This window comes from Papio anubis, chromosome 8 (genome assembly GCF_008728515.1).
Source record: "Papio anubis isolate 15944 chromosome 8, Panubis1.0, whole genome shotgun sequence".
NCBI classification, from domain to species: Eukaryota; Metazoa; Chordata; class Mammalia; order Primates; family Cercopithecidae; genus Papio; species Papio anubis.
This window is the reverse complement of record NC_044983.1, coordinates 16,959,587-16,981,617: the sequence shown is the minus strand read 5'-3', so window position 1 is coordinate 16,981,617 and position 22,031 is coordinate 16,959,587. Positions and strand designations below refer to the sequence as shown.

The following is a 22,031-nucleotide window of genomic DNA, read 5'->3' as shown; positions in this document are numbered from 1 at the left end:
ATGTAGACTGAAAGGGAAAGTGTTAACACGTTTGGTGTAAATGCTCGCAGCAGTTGGAAGAGGCCATGTTGAAGCTAGAGGGGACTGGGGCAGAGGAGATGAGGAGATGATGGGCATGGATGCTGGTCCAGGTAGAGTGTCGTGGGAGATGCAGCACCCCTTGCGTCTTTGTTCCTGTCTATTCTGCCTGTGTTCTGGCTCCAGCACTCACCGTCTCTCACCTGTACTATTGCCAGAAGCCTGCGTGGTTATTCCTGAGTCTGTGCTCGTACCCTCTCTGCTACACCCTCCTTCACATTCTACCAAGGCGAGCTTTCTAACATGCCAAACAGACTTCTCAGGTTCTGAAAATACTCACTTTTGAATCCCCTGTGTTTAGTACATAGCAGGTAATCAATATTTGCTGAATGCGTGAATGAATTTTGGAAACAATGGGCATTTAATAGGAAGTATCTATGGCCCTATTTTAAAAGGGAGCAGCTTAAAAAAATCTTAAAAGAAGAATTTGGTCTTTTTTAAAAAAAATAATTATCTTAGCATATAGTCCCAATTTTTAAACGTAAGGAATAAATCAGAAATTCTAAGTAAAAGGTGAGGATTGATACTCTGCCATATTTTGTGTGTTGTCAAAGATAGTCAAGTTGTGATAACCAATACAAACAGCAGAAATAAACTGCTTGTGGGGTGTGACAGAGGAGGCCTTATTTGAAAGGCAATTCTTGCTGATATGCTGAATCCTTAGGGACATGATGATTAAGGCTGTTTCTACCCAGAAACTACAACTAAAACATTTCTGGTTTTATTCTTCATTATATTTGTTAACATTACTGCTCTTAGAAATGATGGTCTTGGCCGAATGCATTAGTTCACGCCTGTAATCCCAGCACTTTGGGAGGCCAAGGTGGGAGGATCACTTGAGCCCAGGAGTTCAAGACCAGTCTGGGCAACATAGGGAAACCCTGTCTCCTCAAAAAAATAAAAAAATAAAAATTAGCCGGGCGAGGTGGCACATGCCTGTGGTTCCAGCTGCTCCAGAGGCTGAGGCTGGAGGATCACTTGAGCACGGATGGAAGTTGAGGCTGCAGTGAGCTATGATCGTGCCACTGCACCCCAGCTGAGCAACAGAGTGACACCCTATCTCAAAGAAGCAAAAAAGCGATGACGAATGATGGTCTCTCACAGTTCATTGTCCCTGAGTTGCTCCCAGGCTTTTCCTCCTGAGAGACAGAAGACTAGAAATTTAGTCCTGACTTACAGTTCCAAAACAGTACTTTACTGAACATCATTCTACTGACCTTGGTCAGGTCATTTCGCCTCTCAGAACATTTGTCTTCCCTCGTCTATTCCAGTTCTTAGAACAGTAAACATAGACCAGGAGAAACTACTCAAATATTTAATAATAAAGCAAGCCGTCTGTCATGCAGGGCTTTGCCTCGCCCTTTCTCCCTCTTATCTGACCTCATTTTCTTTGACCGGCTGCCAAGTTGTTAGATCAGACATCACAAGCACTTGCCCACAATTGTTGCATTTGCTGCCCCTTTCTGAGGGACATTTCAATGAAAACTGCTAAAAATGGGGTGAAGGAATGATCAGATTTCTCTGAGGCCCCTTGATATATTTTGGTCACTTCTCTTGGGGCCACTGTTCAGTTGTGTTTTTTTTTTTTCAGAGGGCAATTGAAACTGTTAAAGCAAAGTGGGCTCCCGAGTGACTAAGTTTCACTTTTCTTCCCTTTGTTGAATGGATTTCACTGTAATATGTATTAGTGCTGTTGATAAATATAGCTTCAGCGGCCACTATGGTCAGTTTTCTTAAAACACTTCATCATGGGTTAAACATTATTGCCTTTGGAAGCTTTAAGGTGTGAGTAACATTATGCTCATTTGTTTTGTATATTTACACTGTATATACTATACAGCGAAAGTCTTTTTGACATTTATGTATGCAGAGGAGAGGACTTTTTTCAAGAGTTGGTGAGCAAGAGAAGGCTTAATTAAGGGCAGGGGATTTGGCTTAGGTCTTGAAATGTGAAAATAATCTGATTTATGTTGAAATGGAAAGAAAAAGTATGTCAGGTAGAGAAAAGAAGTTGAACAAAGGCAAAGGAGCATGTGTATATCTACTTATTCAGAATGGATGTATGCTTAAGCTTATTTCCAGTGTGTATTAGGATTAGAAGAAATCTTTTCAGGGTATTCATGGGCTGCCCCCTCCTTCAGTTTCGAGGCAGTGGTATAACATGTGAAAGGGAGTTGAGAGAGACTAGATTAGGAAAGATGGATTGGGATTGTAAAGGAAGAAGTAAAGCTTTTATCCACAGACAACATGATCTGGTATGTAGAATCCTGAGGAATCTACAAATATGTTATTATATGCTCCAAGCTAAGCAAGATTGTAGGATGTAAGATTCACATACAGCAACAAATTGAATTTCTATACACGGCTAAGGAATGATCTAAAGAAATTTGAAAAGCAGTATCAAAAGAAATAGAATCTTAGGGGAATACACTGAAAATTTGTACATTTAAAATTATAAAAAAAGCATGGCTGAAAGAAATTAAAGAAGATTAAATAAATGAAAAGACAGCCCATGGTCATGGAACAAAAGATGTAATAGTAATACTGTTAAGAAGCCGATACTGTATAGATTCGTTGCGGCCCCTGTCAAAATCACAGCTGTCTGACGAGTTGATTCTAAAAGTCATGGGAAATTCAAGGGGCCCAGAGTGACCTAAACAACCTGGAAAAGGAAGAACAAGGTTGGAGGAGACTCACACTTCCAGATTTCACTTACTGCAAAGCTACGGTAGTGAAGACAGTGTTATTCTGGCGTAAAGATAGGCATCTAGCCAGGTGTGGTGCTTCATGCCTGTAATCCTGACACTGGAAGGCTGAGGTGGGAGGGATCACTTGAGCCTAGGAGTTCAAGACCAGCCAGGAGAATGTAGTGAGACCCTGTCTCTTAAAAGAATGAAAAATTGTCTAGGTATGGTGGTGCACGCCTATAGCCCCAGCTACTCGGAGGCTGAGGTAGGAGGATCACTTGAGTTCAGGAGGTTGAGACTGCAGTGAGCTGGGATTGCACCATCGTACTCCAGCCAGGGTGGCAGAGTGAGATTCTGTCCAAAAAAAAAAAGATAGGCATCTAGCTCACTGGAATGGAGAGTCCAGAAGTCAACCTTTGCATATATATTAATATATGTATACGATTGAGTTTTGACATGGGCACCAACACTTTTCAATGGGGAAAGAATAGTGTTTTCAACAGATAGCGCTGGGACAACTGGATATCCACATACAAAATAATGAAGTTGGATTTCTACTTCACATCGTATACAAAAATTAATTCAAATTGGATGAGAGAGCTAAATATAATAGCAAATACTGCAAAACTCTTAGAAGACAACATAAAAGTAATCTTTATGACCTTGGTTTAGACCATGATTTGCTACATCTGATACAAAAAGCACAAGAGACCAAAGGAAAAACAGATAATGTGGATTTCAGCAAAATTAAAAACTTTGGTGCTTCAAAAGACACTATCAATTAAGTGAAAAATGACCACTCACAGAATGGGAGAGAACATTTGCAAAGTATATATCTAATAAAGAACTTATATCCAGAATAGATAAGGAGCTCCTACAACTCAGTAATAAAAAGACAAATAATTCAGCCATCAAATGGGCATGTCTCTAAAAAAGATGCACGAATGGCCAAAAAACACATGACAAGGTGCTCAACATAATTAGTCATTAGGGAAATGCAAATGAGAATCACAGTGAGATACCACTTCTAGGATGTCTAACAATGAACAGACAATAATAGAATCTTAGACATTGCTTGCAGGAATGTAAAATAGTGCAGTTGCTTTGGAAAACTGTTCAGCAGTTTCTTAAAATATTAGACATAGATTTACTATATGATCCAGAAATTTCACTTCTAGGTGTATACAGAAGAGAATCAAAAATATATGTAGACCAGATGCGGTGGTTCATGTCTGTAATGCCAGCACTTTAGGAGACCGAGGCAGGCGTATCCTTTGAGCCCAGGAGTTTGAGAGCAGCCTGGGCAACGTGGTGGAACCCCATCTCTGCCAAAAAAAAAAAAGAAAAGAAAAGAAAATTCGCTGGGCATGGTGGTGCATGCTTGTGCCTGTAGTCCCAGCTACTCATGAGGCTGAGGTGGGAGAATGGCTTGAGCCCAGGAGGTCAGGGTTACAGTGAGCCGTGATCGTGCCACTGCACTCCAGCCTGGGTGACAGAGTGAGACCCTGTCTCAAAGAAAAGAAAGAAAAGAAAAAATATATTTAGACCCTGAAACTTATGTACACATTTTTTATTCATAGCAACAAGTGGAAACAGCTCTACTATCTCATCATTTGATGAATGGCCACAGTAAAGACTGTTCGCTTACGATGACATATTATGTGGCAATAATAAGGAATGAAGTTCTCAGCCAGGCTCAGTGGTGCATACATGTAGTGCAGCTACTTGGGAGGCTGAAGTGGGAGGTTTGCTTGAGACCAGGAGTTTGGGACCAGCCTGAGAACCATAGAGGGGCTCCGTCTCTCTTTATAGATTTATAGATACAAAATAATAAAAAAAAAGGAAGGAAGTTCTGATACATGGTATGACATGAGTACACCTGACAACCTTCTCCTAGGTGAAAGAAGTCAGACCCATAATGCCGTATATTGTATGATTGCATTTATATCAAGTGTCCGAAATAGACAATTCCATAGAGACAGAAAGTGTATTGATAGTTACCAGGGGCTGAGAAAAGCTGAAATAGGGAGTGGCTGCTTATGGATGCAGAGTTTTTTGGGGGGAGTGATAAAAATGTTCTGGAATTAGATAGTGGTGGTGATAGTTGTACAGTTTTGTGAATATACTAAAAATGACTGAATCTTAAATGGTGGAACCATGAAAAGACCTACTGCATTCCTTACTGAAAGAAAGAAAATGTCAATATTCCACCCTAGGAAGACGGCTCTTCATTGTTTTTAGCTATCGTCTTTTTCAATTCATTGTCTGAAAAGTCGCTTCCTTTTCAGATGTAAGCAAGCTACAGTTTATTAGTTCTGTCTTCCGTAGAAGGTATTATAAATACTATCACAGAGAAGTGCTTGTTAGATTCCATCGACACTTGATTCGAATGTAATTTTAAAAGTATATTTCAGGTCAGGCATGGTGGCTCATGCGTGTAATCCCAAGGCCAAGGCAGGAGGATCATCTGAGGCCAGGAGTTTGAAACTAGCCTGGGCAACATAGTGAGACCCCATCTCTACAAAAAATAAAAACGTTAGCAGGGCATGATGGTGCACACCTGTGGTCCCAGCTCCCTGAGAGGCTGGCGTGGGAGGATCACTTGAGCGGAGGAGTTTGAGGCTGCAGTGAACTATGATCGTACTACTGCACTGCAGTCTGGATGATAGAGTAAGACCCTGTCTTTAAAAAAGAAAAAAAAAAGTGTATATATTCAAATTATTTTACAACATGGAATATGAAGCAACATATACTCTCAGATGTATTGCTATTTAACACACTGGGGGATACCGTGTGTTAAATAGCAATACATCTATGATTAGTAATTGTATCAGTAATTAATAATTGTCAGTTATTAGGATAACTGATGTTTCCAAGTTACCTCATTTAGTGCATGCCTTGGAAATCAAATTTTTTTTTTTTTTTTCCTGGAGATGGAGTCTCACTCTGTCGTCCAGATTGGACTACCGTGGTGCAATCTTGGCTCACTGCAACCTCTGCCTCCCAGGTTCAAATGATTCTCATACCTCAGCCTCCCAAGTAGCTGGGATTACAGGCAGAATCAAGTCTTTTTTCCTTTTTTTCAGCCATTTCAGTATATATATTACAGACATTTATCAAATATTTCACAAAATAGGAAGGTTGTAACTCTGCAGTAGTTTAAAAATGGTCACAATGGCCAGGCACGATGGCTCATGGCTGTAATGCCAGCACTTTGGGAGGCAGAGGCGGGTGGATCATGAGGTGAAGAGATCGAGACCATCCTGGCCAACATGATGAAACCCCATCTCTACTAAAAAAAAAAAAAACACAAAAATTAGCTGGGCATGGTGGCACGCACCTGTAGTCCCAGCTACTCTGGAGACGGGTAGGAGAATCACTTGAACCCAGGAGGTAGAGGTTGCAGTGAACTGAGATCGTAACACTGCACTCCAGCCTGGAAACAGAGTGAGACTCCATCTCAATAAATAAAATAAAATAAAATAAAATAAAATAAAATAAAATAAAGTAAATAAAAATGGTAACAACTAATGTCCTCTTTCTTAAAGTAGAAGTGAGTACACTGTATTTCCAGCATAGATGCGGGTTTTCATGATACAAAGTAACCAAAACTAAATTCAGGAGAAGACTGGATACTGGGACTGATAGGACTATAACTGCTCTCCGTAAACCCCCAGTTTAAAGTTTTGGTTTGTCAGAATGTCCCCATCTTCAGTTCTCACTGGCTATCATTTTAACAAGAAAATACTATAAATTTGGTTCAATACAGTGAATATATACTAATTAAATACTGTTTACTTCATATATTGGGGTTCTTCATAAGATGCCACTAAAATTTTATGCAGGTGGTGATCTTACTAATACATAGAATCTAAAATGTTGAACTCTTGGAAGCAGAAACTAGAATGATAGTTAGCAGGGACTGGCAGGTGGCGGGATTGGGGAGGTGTTGGTCAAAGGATACAAAATTGTAGATAGATAGGAGGAATAAATTCAGGAGGTCTGTTGTAGAACATGGTGACTATAGTTAATAACGATGTATTGTAAACTTGAAAATTGCTAGAAGAGTAAGTAGGTTTCAAGTGTTTTCACTACACACCAAAAATCTGAGGTAAAGTCCTGGTATGTTGTTGTTAATTAGCTTGATTTAGCTACTCTACAAGTGTATGCATATATTAAATGCACACATATACACTCATGTTGTATAATATATATATATAAAGTTTATATATATAAACATACATGTGTATATATATAAACAAACTATTGTCAATTGAGAAAATAAATGAAATGAGAACAATGCATTTTCTGTAGTTGGGATCCTGGAAATCTTGATCAGCTCAGTAAGTTTCTCATTCCATGTTGGCTTCATTCTTATTTTTCAGGGATGTTTTGAAAGCATTTTTTCCCTCCACAGAAACCCAACAATGAAGGGCAGACTTCTGGCAGAAAAAAATACTGACTGAGTGTAAATAGATGCTAAGTGTTTTGCAGAGGCTGTCTCAGAGACTGCACTGCACAGATATTGCTGGCTGGGTCACAGGGCTCTTTAGTGCTATGTCCAATGTAAATATTTTAGTTGCTGTTTTATAAGTGGTATTTGGAAGGTGGTACATATCCTTATTGTAATCCCTTTTTGCAAATGAAGCAACTGAGTTACTGAATCCTCACGTATGGGACACCAGAAGCAAAGTTAAGTAGGGCAGGTGTCATTAGACTGCCCTCTGTGCTGAAAGCTTTGTGGTTATACTCATGTAGGCTGAGTAGAAGGGGTCACTGCAGTGTCATGAGAAGTATGTGTTACAGGGTGGTGGGAGGACAGATATAATGCAGCAATCAAGTGAATAAGTATTACTGAGTGCCTAATCTGTGTGAATATGCATCGTTACCTCCTGGGCCCTGTCTTTCTACAACAAATCATGCGTCCATTGTGTTCTTTTCACAGGTGATCATGGAGGAAGCACTTTACTCCCACCAAATGTCACAAATGAATTTCCAGAATATGGAACCATGGAGGAAGGTGGAGATGGCCTAAGGGCTTCTCTGGAGTTTGATGGTGAGACTCTGCCATGCCACCCGCAAGAGCAGCATGGTGTCCAGCCTCTTACTGGCTGCCACTCTGGGCTCGACAGTGTTACAGAAGGACCAAAAGATGTCAGAGAGGCCCCCTCTCAAAGTCACCTCAAGGAACAAAGTTTACAGCCCATTGACTCTTTGATTTCAGCTCTGAAAGCCACAGAAGCCAGAATCATTTCCGGAACATTACAGGCTACAAAGGTACTGGACCAAGATGCTGTTTCTAGTTTTTCAGTTCAGCAGGTGGAAAAAGAGCTGGACACTGCCAGTCATAAAACACAGAGAGTCAACAAACTGCTCCCTGCTGGCCAAAAAAAAGCACCAGAAATACCTCTTTCAGCTGAAGTAACGACGGAGGAAAGTTTTTATTTGAGCATCCAGAAGGATCTGACCGCGCTGTTAACTGGAGACACTCAGGCAGAGCTTTCCCAGATAATGAATAATGGGAGGAAGGGGGCTGTCTGTGTGCAGGAGCCATCTTGTCCTGTGGCCTCCCTCCGGAGCTCAGCGGTGACCTGCCACTCGGCAGGCAGTGTTGGTTTCTTAAAAGAGCAGACGTCTGCTCTTGGGAGAGAGCACCCAGGGGGATGTGATCAAAGCAGCTCCATGGGACGCCCAGGCCGGGTCAAACATGTGGAATTTCAAGGAGTGGAGATACTGTGGACAGGAGGAGATAAGAGAGAGACCCAGCATCCTGTAGATTCTGAGACATCACTGCAAAGAACAGCCTCTCCTGAAAGCAAAGAGTTTTCCAAAGTGCCATGCCGTCTCATCTCATCAGCTGGTTTGTGTCATTCAAGTCGTTTAACTGACCATGTTTGGGATGAGTCCTGGAAAGCTCCTTCAGAGAGGCCTGGCACTAGCTCGGGGACATTTTCCCCTGTGCGTCTTGATGAGAGTGGAGAGGATGAAGTCTTCCTAAAGGAAAACAAACAGCGTCTTGAGAAGACACCTGAACCAGAGAGAGACAAGGAAAGGTGAGCTCCCAGAGTAGCTGTCTGAGATGCCTGGTACTTATCATAGAAAACCGTTACCCTGTGCTTGATAGGAGAACTCAATCACAAAATGTTGGGTCCTTGTTATCATAGAATATAAGAGGAGCTACTATAAGCTAGGTCCTTCTAAGCTAAGATTCCTCCTAAGCTTCTCAGATATTAAAGTGATCTCGTTATAAAGTCATCCATTAGGCATGGACCAGGGAAACAGAGTCCTGAACAGACTGTGAACACTACACTGTGAATTCTTTTCTGACATTTTCTTAACATTTGACAGATTTCAAGTTTTCCATCATCAAGGTAACTAACATACCCCACCGTAATCTTTAGTAATATGAAAAGGTTTGGACTCTTTTGACACACCCTATGTAGCTGGTACTTCCAACCTTGGCATTTCTTCTGGATATAACACCAATGCCTTCAGTCCAGCCTACATACATGTATGTACACAGAGGTTCTGGGTCCACTCAATTTCCTTTGTTTGTTTGTTTGTTTATTTATACAGAGACAGGGTCTCATTCTGTCGGCTGGAGTACAGTGATGTGATTATGGCTTACTGCAGCCTTGACCTTCCAGGCTCAAGAGATCCTCCCATCTCAGCCCTCTGAGTAGCTGGGAGTACAGATGTGCGCCTCCATGCCTGGCCAACTGTTGTCTTCTTTGTAGAGATGGGGTCCCACTGTGTTGCCCAGGCTGTTTCAAACTCCTGGCATGAAATGATCCTCCCACCTTGGCCTCCCTAAATGGTGGGATTACAGGCGTGAGCCACTGTGTTGGCCGCTTCCTATGTTTAGAAATGACATCTCAGGGGTTCAGAAGTGGATTTTATAATTCAGTTTATCCTTGGTATTCACATGGGAATTTCTTCTTCTCACAAGTAGCATATATTTTGATTTATGGCTTTTATTATTATTTTTTAAATTATGCTTTAAGTTCCGGGTTACATGTGCAGAACGTGCAGGTTTGTTACATAGGTATACATGTGCCATGGTGGTTTGCTGCACCCATCAACCCGTCATCTACATTAGGTATTTCTCCTAATGCTATCCGTCCTCTTGCCCCCCCACCCCCCTGACAGGGCCCGGTGGGTGATACTCTCCTCCCTGTGCCCGTATGTTCTCATTGTTTAACTCCCACTTATGAGATTTATGGCCTTCATGAGTGAAACTTGGCGTCATGTGGTATTTCCTGGTCTTTCTCTGCATTTCTGACATCTACACTAGCTTAGACTCTGGATAAATGGCAGACATGACCCATCTTTCTCCACTCCCTTCGATCGTAGTCATTTGTTGTGTACTGTACCTCTAATTGGTACCATCTTTTCTTCTGTCAGTCGTCATGACACCATGTTTTATAGTTTATACAGGAGAGCATCTGTGTCAAAGCCGAGGGTTGTTTCTTGTTTTCTTGTTCGGTGTAAGGAAATGCCTTTTCCTCTGCAGTTAACAAACCCATTGAGAGTGTTGCTCCTTTGGGATCACTGGCAGGATCCTTCCCACTCCCCTCCCCAACCCATCAGCTCTCCAGACTTCCCTCCAAAGCGGCCTCGATATGTGGCATGTGGCCCAGTGTTTATATTCCCACTGGAATATATACTTTTACTGTTGTTCAGATTAATAATTCATTCCTCTTTTCTTCCCACAAATATTTTTCGGTTGTCTCCTATGTCCTGACACTGCAAGATGCTGGGCATAAAAGAATGTTCAAAATAGATGCGGCTCACGGTTACTGTCCTCATGGAATTTATCGCTGAAGATAAACATTGATCACATAAACATGCTAATAGGTCTAGGATCACAAAGTGTGCTAGGTTCTGTGAAGGAAAAGAGCAGAGACCTACGAGAAAGAATAATTTGGATGGAGGGGAGAGGCCAGTACAGTTGATGGCTTGGACAAAGCTTTTCTGTGGAAATGGAAATTAAACTGAGACGTGAGGAAGGAATGAGTTTGCCAGGCAGAGAAGGGGTAGGAAGAATATTCCAGGCAGAGGGAACAGCATGTGCACAGGAGGCTGCTGAGCTCCCTGACTAGTGTGTGCTTCCTGCAGATGTGTGAAGCCAAGGCCTGTGCCAGGCTTGAAGATTTGAAACTCAACCTGTGTGGCTGATGCCTGAAGAGCAGGGGAGGCTGGGCATGGGGGCTCACACCTATAATCCCAGCACTTTCGGAGGCCGAGGCGGGTGGATCACCCGAGGTTGGGAGTTCGAGACCAGCCTGGCCAACATGGTGAAACCCCGTCTCTGCTAAAAATACAAAAATTAGCCAGGCGTTGTGTTACATGCCTGTAATCCCAGCTACTTGAGAGGCTGAGGCGGAAGCTGCAGTGAGCTGAGATTGCACCAACACACCCCAGCCTGGGTGACAGAGTTAGACTGCATGTCAAAAAAAAGAGCAGGGGAGAATGGGGTGCAGTGAGTATGGAGAGGTGGAGAGGAGCATCATCTTAGGAACGGTCCAGTTTATGCCAAGTGCAGTGGGAAGCCATTAAGAATATAGCATTTAGTCCATGGCTGACCTTCAGTATTTAAAAACAGCAAACCAGTTGCAATGTTGAATGTGGATTACTTATGAGATGCTTAATAGATAATTCCTATTTCTATTTTATTCCTATTTGTAGGAATCTGAGGCTCAGAGAGGTTAAGTAAAGTTGCTTCAAGTGATATAGCTGGTAATTGAGATAGCCAAAGTTCAGCTTCTGGTTTTTCTAACTCTTGACCTCTTGCTCTTCCTAGTTATCTATCTCCCAAGTTTTTTTTACTTAGTTATCCTAATGTTCATTTTTAATATTTGAAGAACATGCTGCATATTAATTGTTCACATTTGTGTGCCGAAGTGAATGCCCCACCCTGTATATTGACTTTTGAGCTGTTTCTAATATCTCAAGGCTTTCGTTAGCCTTGGCTTCTGTTGGCTTTTGTTAGGCTGTTCGTTGGCTATCTAATTTTGGACCTGAAATCTCTCTGCAGTGCTGCTGTGTTGTCAGCAGGGGGCAGCTCTTGGCTTCTGATGTAGTCATCTGCTTGAGAGCATTCGGCCTTATTTAAATCAGAAAGTATTAATCAACTGATGAAAGTTTGGTGTATTTTTACCGAAATTTTGCCGTATCAAGTTTACATGATATCTGATTCTGTTATAATTAGGAATGCTGGTAGTTGCAAATAATCTGAATGTGCACGGTATAGTTGGCTAAAATGAGAATTGAATATTTTATTCACATATTCATTGGACCAGATGTATTCACACATTAGGAAGCTAGTTTGAAACTTTATTAAATTATTTATAGTGTCCTAGCCACATATATGGTGAGACTTTTTCAACCTGATTATGTTTCATAGCTTCCTTCCCAAATATGTTAAGATATAAGTCAATGAATAGAAGAGTTAGATCTTCAGAATGTTGTCCTTTTTATATGATTGAAGGGGGAAAAATAAAGACATTAACCTAATCTTGGAATTCCTCACTCTTATTTACTTTCCAGGATCACTGAACAAGAGGAGCACGTTAAGGGGGAAGATGAAGACATCCTTGGGCCTGGATATACGGAGGACTCCACTGATGTGTACAGCTCCCAGTTTGAAACCATTTTGGACAACACTTCTTTATACTACAGTGCAGAGTCCCTGGAGACATTATACTCAGAGCCTGATAGCTATTTTAGCTTTGAAATGCCCCTCACTCCAATGATACAACAGCGCATTAAAGAAGGTGGTCAGTTCTTGGAGAGGACATCAGGGGGAGGACATCAGGATATCCTGAGTGTGTCAGCAGATGGTGGAATCGTGATGGGCTATTCTAGTGGGGTCACCAATGGGCTGAATGATGCCAACGACTCCATCTACACGAAAGGCACCCCGGAGATTGCTTTCTGGGGAAGGTACTCGTCCCATTCTCATACATTTCATACTGGTGGTTTTTGTAGGATTTTTTCTTTGGGAAATCTGAGTGTGGAATATATTTTTAAATCATTTGGCCAATTTCTGTGGATATAAGCCAATGATGTGAGTAAAAAGTAATTTGAGTTTTAGGGTAGGAAGGACACACCTTAGTGGTTTGTCAAATTGGCAAACTGTGATCATTTTAGTCTGTGGTATTTCCTGGATGACTATAAATTGGATACCAAACAAATATTTGGGGATGATGAGTGAGATATCAGCTCCGACAATGGCAGCGACGTGGTGCTGTGAAAAGAACATTGAGAGATCGTAGCTTTAGTTTGGCACTGAGGGTGGTTGATGACTTCAAGAAGGTTATTTGATTAGCTCAGAGATTCCTTCATTGGAAACTAAAGCGGTGGACTATGCAGTCAGCAAAGTCTCTTCCAGTCCTTTGCTCTGAGAGGTCCTATTCTGTCCTCCTGTTCCAGACATGTTGAAGGAAGGATCCAATTAGACAGATGCTTGAGAGAGCTGATATCTTGGTCTAGGCTGTGTATTTATTTTCTCTCTCTACTTTAGGATTTTAGTCTATCTGGGAGATAAAATGACACATTTTGTACGTTGTATGCACCTTGCCTGTCATCTGGGGATTCCACATCTATTTATGGATTACCCAACATTTCATTTCTTCATGCTCGTCATCCTCAGGTTATCTACCTGTGACAATTTTATGAATTTTGTTTTGATATATTTGTGTGTGTGTGTGTGTGTGTGTGTGTGTTTGTATGGAGCTGGTGGGGGGTGTTAAATGGTGATCAACTATTTTAAAACTGTTTAAAGCTGTATGAAATAATACCAGTGCTTTTTGTTTAAAAAAAAAAAAAAAAAGCTAGTAATACAGGTTTTCAATACACCTCTTTTTTTGGGCAGTCTGTCCTGTGCTGAGCATTTTCTATAACCAGTTTGAAGGTTAATAGTTCATTGGATGAGCAAGTTCAGGATTGGCACCTTGTGACACTGTAGCGATGCATTTCCTTGTGAAAATGGATTGTGGATATCGGTTGTCTTATTGGGTCACAGTGAGAATAAAAAGAACAAGGTGTCAAAACAAGATTTTGGTCTGAATTACTTCAGCAAGCCACTTATTTTCTCTGAAAGTTGATTTATTTATTTACGAAATGGGGTTAACGATCCAGTGTGTTGTGAGGCCGTGAGATTTAAAGGGTTAATAGAGACTAAAGCACCTCACACAGGACATGGTACAAAGCAGAGCCTGGGTAAATGTGTGCATATGAACTGGTTGCCTGGTTAGTCCACATCTAGACTTCCTGTAGCTCTGAGATCAGAATGTCTGTCAGTGGAAGAGTCCTGGAGAGGAAGCATCCCTGAAAACAGTGTCCCTGCAAGGGGGTGCTCCTCGGCGGAGGGTGCCACTTTAGTCCTCCCCTTTCAACATCATCTCGGAGGACTGCAAATTGCGATAAAATGCTGTAGGAAAGGTTTGCAGATAATTTCATGGAAATCCCAACTCAGCTTTCTAGGGTGAGTGAAAGTTGTTTATATTACAGACCAAACATGGTTTGGGGAACTGAAGAGTTTTGGGCCGAGAGGTTTCACTACAGAAGCCACAGGGAGTGGTCGTAAGTGAAGCCAAGAGATGAACATCAGTGAAGGAATTGGGTGAAAGGTTTGTTAAATGTGCGGCTTGTGCACTTAGAACGGGAGGTTGTCATCGTTTGGGCCAGCATGGGTGCCAGTCACGAGGATGGACAGAGTTAAATAGTTGGGAGAGAGTATTGGAGTAGGTTATAGTGTTTTAGCATCTCAGATTTAAACAGTGGTATCCTTCAGGCTGTGTTGAGATAAAGTTTCAGCTGTGTCCCTTCATTGTCAAACCAGGAGATCTTGTCTAGTAGTAAAGGACCACATTCTAGTGCTGAGTGACAAGCACCTTGGTGACGTGCCAGCTCACCTCTCCCCGAGCCCGGGCACTCCTCCTGTACAATTCCTGACGGTGGTCATCCTACCGTGCGCTGAGCACTGCCAGTGGCTTGGACAGACAAGCTTGGCGGGACCCCCCATTTTGTGTTATTTGAGGTTGGCATATGATAATACGTGGTTATAGGTGGAGGAAGCTTTATTTTCTGATGTATGCCTCTATTCAAGGCAGGTTTAATGATCCTAAGAAATTTTAAGGAAACTAGAAAACTCATATTTTTCTTTACCCCTTCTGCCTTCCTTGGTGATTTGGAGAAGCTGCAACCACAAAAGAATTGTGTTAGTATTCTGGGTTAGAGAATTAGGACATTTTACTACTTGAATGGGCCTCAGATAGCTTTTTTAAAAAAGTTTTTTAAATAATATAGAATCTGTATTCCAGTTTGGTGGGATATATTACCCAAAGCCACGTGGCTGTCTTGTGACAGATACTGTACTAGAATTCAAGTCACCTGACTCCTGGGCCAGATTCATTCACTGTGCTAGGTGTTGGTTCTCTCATATTATTATTCTTCTTTTGATCTGATTTCTCTCATGCCATGTGTCGATAAAGCTGGAAGTCTGAGATGATCTGTTTTCAAGAAACTAAGTTCTCAATGTAGAGCTGCTTTTGGTGGTGGTGGTGGCAGTGTATGCATTCAATTTGAGGGAAAATTTACCAGGTCAATAGTAAACATATTTCCACATATTTTTAAAGCAATCAGTGAGCTGGCCTTTTAAAATTTCATCTATGTTGAAATATCCCTCTGCGGAGGTAAGGAAGTGGACATTGAGGTATTAAGCCTGTCCTTCAGCCAAGCACTGAGGGCCCAACTGTTAGAATTAAAGGAAAAAAAAAATTCAATTGTATTAATATATTTACAAAAGAAAAGTGATAAGTAAAAGTAGTGCCCATGCCTCCATTCCATCTGTGTTCACCTGCCTTTCCTGCTTCCTTGCTAGAGGTGGGGGTCTGAGCACATGGGATAAAGTGAGCTCTGAGGAAGGCACAAAAGACAAGGAATAAGACTAATGAATTCTCCCCTGATCACGCCTTCTTGATATTTGGGAGACGTGAACCAAGGAGATTAAGTATTGATTTTAATGTATAAAGTGTTAGTCGTTAGCTTGTAAAAAATATTGCTTTAGCTAGTCTCTGACTATAATTGTGTGTCATATGTAGCCCATAGGTTTTATTTATTTAGTAAACACATGATGTTTGGTTCTCATCATGAGCTAGGAGGAAGAAAGGAACTATTAGTGTTCTAATTTTCCAAATAAGGAAACCGAGGTGCAGAGAGGCTGAGTAAGTTGCTCAAGGTCACACAGATGGTGAGTGGCATGCTCAGCCCTCGAACACAGGCAGTCAGCCTCCAGAGCCCGTGCTCTTCCTGGACTGTGCTGAACTGGACCAAGTGATAATGATTTCATGGTAGTTCTAGAACAAGACCAGATATCTTCAGCAAAACAAAAATGTATTTGCTTTGGTATTGCCTCGATTTCCTTTTAAATCCTTTTCTGTTTCAACATCTGTCTTTACTTTGTCATTAAAGATTATTTCAGTGGCAGTATTGGACAGTGATTTTTTTCTGAACACAGGATGACATTGTTCTCGGCTGAACTGCTCGTTTAAAGAAAGGTGAGAGAGGTGGGGAAAGCTGACTGGGGTGTTGTAGCACTTAGTTCTTTCCCTCAGAAATGCCTTCCAGGCTTGGGCTCAGCCGTCCTTTGGTGGCCAGAGGGACATTGTTCATCCCTGTTACTCTCCCTACTCAAGTCAAAGAAGAAAATATTCCAAATCTATAATATTCTAGTATCCAGCTGGGAAAGACGTTTTTTTTTTTTTTTTGAGTGCCTATTTGTCTTTAAAAGTATTAAATACCTTTGTGACATCAAGCAGCTCACTCTGTGTAAGGTGAAAAAGCCTCTTAAAATCCTGGAATAAATCTGGACGGACTATGAGGTTGCCACAAATGTAATTAAGGTTTTTGTCATTACTTTCAATGGCAAACTGCAATTACTTTTGCACCAGCCTAATACATTCTCCCAGGTGCTCTGCCTGCCTGTTGATCAGTGAGCCACATGTCAGCCAGAAACAGCTCACCCTACGCATGGAACACAGTATTTTAATGAAGAAGCAAAGAGAAGCATCCCCTCCCTGTGTGGTCCAGCTACATGGCACTCAGGCTGACCAGGGGTCAGTGGTGCTGTGTGAAGTCCTGTCACATGGCTCCAAAATTAGAAAGGATAATTAGAGACTTACAGTTACACCCGTTTCAATGGGTTCCTTTGTGTCTGGGTGCTTCTCGCTCGCAGGCTTATCAGCAGATGACCACAACTCCAATCAGTAAGTTCTTAAGGCACAAATGTTGTCACTGTGACCATCAACAGAGCTGAATATTGTCCATTTCCATTGAGCTTGGGTTTGGACAGGAGAAAAAGAAATAGCAAATACAGTGACATGGCAGAAACTTGTTTTTTTGGTTCCCTGAAATGTATGAAGCTGGTTTTTGAGATAACCTTTGTAGTGTGATAGATCTATTTTATATCTTAGCTTCCTAGTTTTCCTTTCAGATCTTGCTCAGGATACCAACGGTACGGCGGAACAGGTGAATTACATCTGCGTGCAGCTGATCTGCCTGAGGGAAGCACTTCAGTCTGTCTTCAGCTCACTCTGAATTTAATATTTGTGGGGACTTTTTTGCCTTGCTGTTATTTTTTTCTCCCCTTTCTCAAATGGAATGCAGTGTTTGGAAATTATTCTCTTTCTTCCTCAGTTTTTCTCTATCCATATTGTTTGTCCACTTAGGAAGAATTCATGTGAAAGAAGAAGTAGAAATTTGTTGAAATGCGATTTGAAAATTTGTTTCAGCATCCCAGTTTAAACTTGAAGCCACTTTAATATAATATATAAATATAAAAGAATAAATTAAAAATAATGTGACATTAGTGAAGCTGGTGACAGAGAACAACATTTTGATGTTGTGAAATTGGAGAGATCTGGCTGCCCAGGGAACTCCCGGCTTCTCTTCTGCCATTCGTGGTGGGAAGCTCTGCTGCCTCGTGGCTTCATGAGCTGGTTGCTGTTGCTTCAGTAATCTCTTTAATCCTTTTCTTCTACATTTTAAATTTGTTTGGTCAAAAAAGAGGTTCTCATTTTTCTCTCTCTGGCTTCTTTCCAAAGTAGTATAATGCTGATTTGATTTTTTTTTTTTTAAACCACAAAGGAGTTCCTGCTCAATGATGTGGGTTAGGGGCTCTTCTAGGTCTCAGAGCCAGTTATTCCTGGTTTTGAATTGTTTCACTTTCTAGGTGTGTATTTATGAATAAGTACATAAAATCCGAGACCCTTTCCAAATGTAAAATGAAATTAATAATACCTATGTTGTAAAGGAAGGAGGAGCAAATGAGATTAATCAGATAGAACAAAAATGAAGAAAAGAAAGTCAAGTGGCCTAACGATGTCTGGTACACAGTAGGAGCTCATTAAATACAAGTGAATACCAATGACAGTAGTAACCCAAAGAAAAGTTATCCTGCCACTTGGCCATGGACAGAAGCCCTGCACCAGACACTTACTACGGGGCTTCCTGAGAAATTACCTTCTTTTTGTGCAGCGCAGCGCACTGTGGTAGGTGGAATAAACCTGGAGAGTTGACACAGAAGACAGGAGGGCGAAGCCACCCTCTTTCTTGGCAGCTTGATCTCGGGCAGGTCTTTTCATTCGTGGAACTTCTGATTGCTTATTGGTAAGATGAAAATAGCCTTATCAACCAATTTACAGTTTTGTGGTAAGACTTTGCTAAGTTCTAGTTTGTGGATATTTAGTTTAAACCTATTATGGGTTTTGCAGTAGTCTAAGAGTCTAGGAAACAATAAGAAAATAGATAAGAAACAGCCTGGTAAAAAGAAAGATGCAAGGATTTGATGAATGGTTGACTCTAGGACACGTGGGGCTGAGTCAAAATGATTGTGAGAGTTCAAGCATGGGTGACTGGTTGGAGCAAGAAACCCTCCACTGGAGTTGGGGGAAGCAGCAGCGTTGGTAGGAGGACACCTAGTGGGATCAGATATAAAGAGGTCGAATTGGAGGACAGAGAGGGTTACTTGTGTAGGGCTGGTGGGAATATGGGACTGAAGGTCACTGGAGAGACTTTGGAGTCACCCTTGTAGACGTGACACTTGCAGCTGTGGGCATGAGAAAGCTCTCAAGGGTGAGGAGTGGGCTGAGGGTGGGACTGTGAGGGGCTCACACAAGAACACTTAGGTTTTACTTATGTGTCCTTCTAATGCCATCTCTGTAGAAAATGTGCCCTGTAAGGTCAGTTTCCTGGCAGCTCTTCTGTGCTTTGTCCCTTCTCCAACAGTGGGTCGATTGTCAGGGAGCCCAGGAGGGAAGCTAAGTGCACTGTGGGTCCTTGGTTGTTCTTTCCGTGCCCTTCAGACAGCCCTCGCCCTATTGGTCTTGTGCCCTCCCTGTTTTGTCCCTCTTTTATAAATTAGCGATGACCTCAGGAAATAGTCCTGGATTTAAAATAGCTATTCCTGGAGACATTCTAACTCTGTGGTTTAAACCTTAAAACAAACCGAAGTCATTCCCTGGATATTGGTGGCTATTGGTGTGAAGAGCATGGTGGGGCGCCTGTTACTTGGATGAGCTTTGATCAAAGAATGGCATCAAATGATAATGGACCTTGGAGATATGAGTGATTACAAAGAGAATCATAGGTCTAAATAAAAACTGGAATGGTGGTTAATACTTTAATTGATCGAGATGATACAGCAATATTTTTATTCCTGTATCAGTATGCTATTTAACTTTTAAAGGAAGCGATATTCATGTTAGCAGAGGTCTCTTAGCACCATATTTGCAACACTGGATGTTATCCATCGAGCCTTGGTTTGGGGAGGAAAAAAAGACACCGACCTTTCCTGAGTAAATCGTTCTCTGAAGGTGTTTTACACAGGATTACAAATATGCCTGAACTCCAAAGGGGCTGGTTTACAGTACTTTAATCTTGTTTTTCACTTTATAAGCTTGCTGTAAACTGAAATACAGAGCTACAGGCAAACCTCATTTTATTGCACTTAGCTTTATTGCTCTTTGAAGATACTCTGTATTTTTTTTTTTTTAATTCAAATTACAGATTTGTGGCAGCCCTGTCTCACACAAGTCTGTTGGTGCCATTTTTTCTGATAACAGGTGCTCAGTTTGTGTCTCTGTGTCACATGTTAGTAATTATCTCAGTGTTTTGGGCTTTTTCGTTACTGTTAAATCTGTTATGGTGACCTGTGGTCAGAGATCTTTGATGTTATTATTGTCATCGTTTTGGAGCACCACAAACCATGCCCATATAACATGGCAAACCTTATCAGTTAGTTTTGTGTGTTCTGATTGCTCCATGAAACCAACTGTTCCCGCCCCCCTCTCCCTCTCCTCGGCCCTCCCTATTCCCTGAGACACACAATATTGAGATTAGGACAGTTAATAACCCTGCAATGCCTCTAAATGTTCAAATGAAAGGAAGAGTTTCACGTCTCTCACTTTAAATAAAATTCTAGAAAGGATTAAACTTGGTAAGGAAGGCATGTTGAAAGCCAAAATACGCTGAAAGCTAGACCTCTTGCACCAATCAGCCAAGTTGTGAATGCAATGAAAAGTTCTTGAAGGAAATTAAAAGTGCTACTTCATTGAACCTATGAATAATAAGAAAGAGAAACGCCTTATTTCTGGATAGAGAAAGTTTTAATGGTCTGGATAGAAGATCAAATCAGTCACAATGTCTCCTTAAGCTGAAGCCAGAGCAAGGCTCTAACTGTCTTCAGTTCTCTGAAAGCTGAGAGGTGAAGGAACTGCAGCCAGAAAGCTGGAAGCCAGCAGAGATTGGTGTATGAGGTTTAAGGAAAGAAGCCATCTCCATAACATAAAAGTACTAGGCGAAGCAGCAGGCGCTGATGTAGAAGCTGCAGCAAGTTAGCCAGATCTAGCTGGGATAATTGTTAGAGGGAGCTACAGTAAACAACACATTTTCAATGTAAACCAAATAGCCATCTATTGGAAAAAGATGCTGTCTAGGACTTTCTTAGCTACAGAGTACAAGGCATTGCCTTTTCTTAAAGCTTGAAAAGATAAGCTGACCCTTGTTAGGAGCTAATACAGCTGGTGACACTAAGTTGAAGTTAGTGCTCATTTTCCATTCTGAAAATCCCACGGCCCTTCAGAATTATACTTAAATCTACTGTGGCCTGGCGTGGTGGCTAACACCTGTAATCCTAGCACTTTGGGAGGCCGAGGCGGACAGATCACCTAAGGTCAGTAGACCAGCCTGACCAACATGGTGAAACCCCTTCTCTACTAAAAATACAAAAATTAGCTGGGCATGGTGGTGGGTGTCTGTAATCCCAGCTACTCGGGAGGCTGAGGCAGGAGAATCACTAGAACCCAGCAGGCGGAGGTTGTGGTGAACCAAGATGGTGCCATTGCACTCCAGCCTGGACAGTAAGAGCAAAACTCCGTCTCCAAAAAAAAAAAAAAAAATCTACTGTACCTGTGCTCTAGAAATGGAACTACAAAGGCTAGATAACAGCACATCTGCTGACAGCATGGTTTACTGACTATTTTAAGCCCACTGTTAAGACCTACTGCTTAGGGGGAAAAAAACAGAAAAACGATTTCTTTCAAAATACTACTGCTACTCATTGACAAGATGCCTGGTCACCCGGGAGCTCTGATGGAGCTGTACAAGAAGACTGATGCTGTTCTCTTGCCTGCCTACACAATATCCATTCTGCAAGCCGTGGATCAAGGAGTAATTTTGACTTTGAGCTTTTCTGGAAGTAATGTATTGTGTAAAGCTGTAGCCACTATAGATAGTGATTCCTCTGATGGATCTGGGCAAAGTCAGTTGAAAACCTTCTGGAAAGGAGTCACCATTCTAGATGCCATTAAGAACATTTGTGATTTGTGGGAGGAGGAGGTCAGAATAGCAACATGAATAGGAATTTGGAAGATGTTGATTCCAACCTTCATGAATGACTGAGTGGTTCGAAACTTCCAGTAGATAAAGCAACTGCAGATATGGTGGAAATAGCAAGTGAACGAGAAGTGGAGCCTTAAGATGTGACTGAATTGCTGCAGTGTCATGATACAGCTTTAATAAATGAAGAGTTGCTTCTTATGGGTGAATAAAGAAAATGGTTTCTTGAGATGAAGTCTACTCTTGATGAAAATGCTGTGCACCTCATTGAGATGACTACAAAGGATTTGGAATATTTCATAAACTTAGTTAATAAAACAGTGGTAGGGTTTGAGAGGATTGACTTTAATTTTGAAAAAAAAAAAG

The 22,031-nt window shown here is 41.5% G+C and overlaps 1 protein-coding gene across 5 annotated transcripts in view; it reads left to right on the top strand.

Annotated features, from left to right (window-relative positions):
• PSD3 (pleckstrin and Sec7 domain containing 3) overlaps positions 1-22,031 on the top strand; it is a 704,060-nt gene that overhangs the window by 351,235 nt on the left and 330,794 nt on the right. For all 5 annotated transcript variants that reach the window (XM_017961820.3, XM_021942810.2, XM_021942812.2 and 2 more), the window contains 2 exons: positions 7,711-8,818; positions 12,315-12,710. In XM_017961820.3, the coding sequence (XP_017817309.3) occupies positions 7,711-8,818; positions 12,315-12,710 (1,504 nt within the window). The remainder of the gene's footprint in view (positions 1-7,710; positions 8,819-12,314; positions 12,711-22,031) is intronic.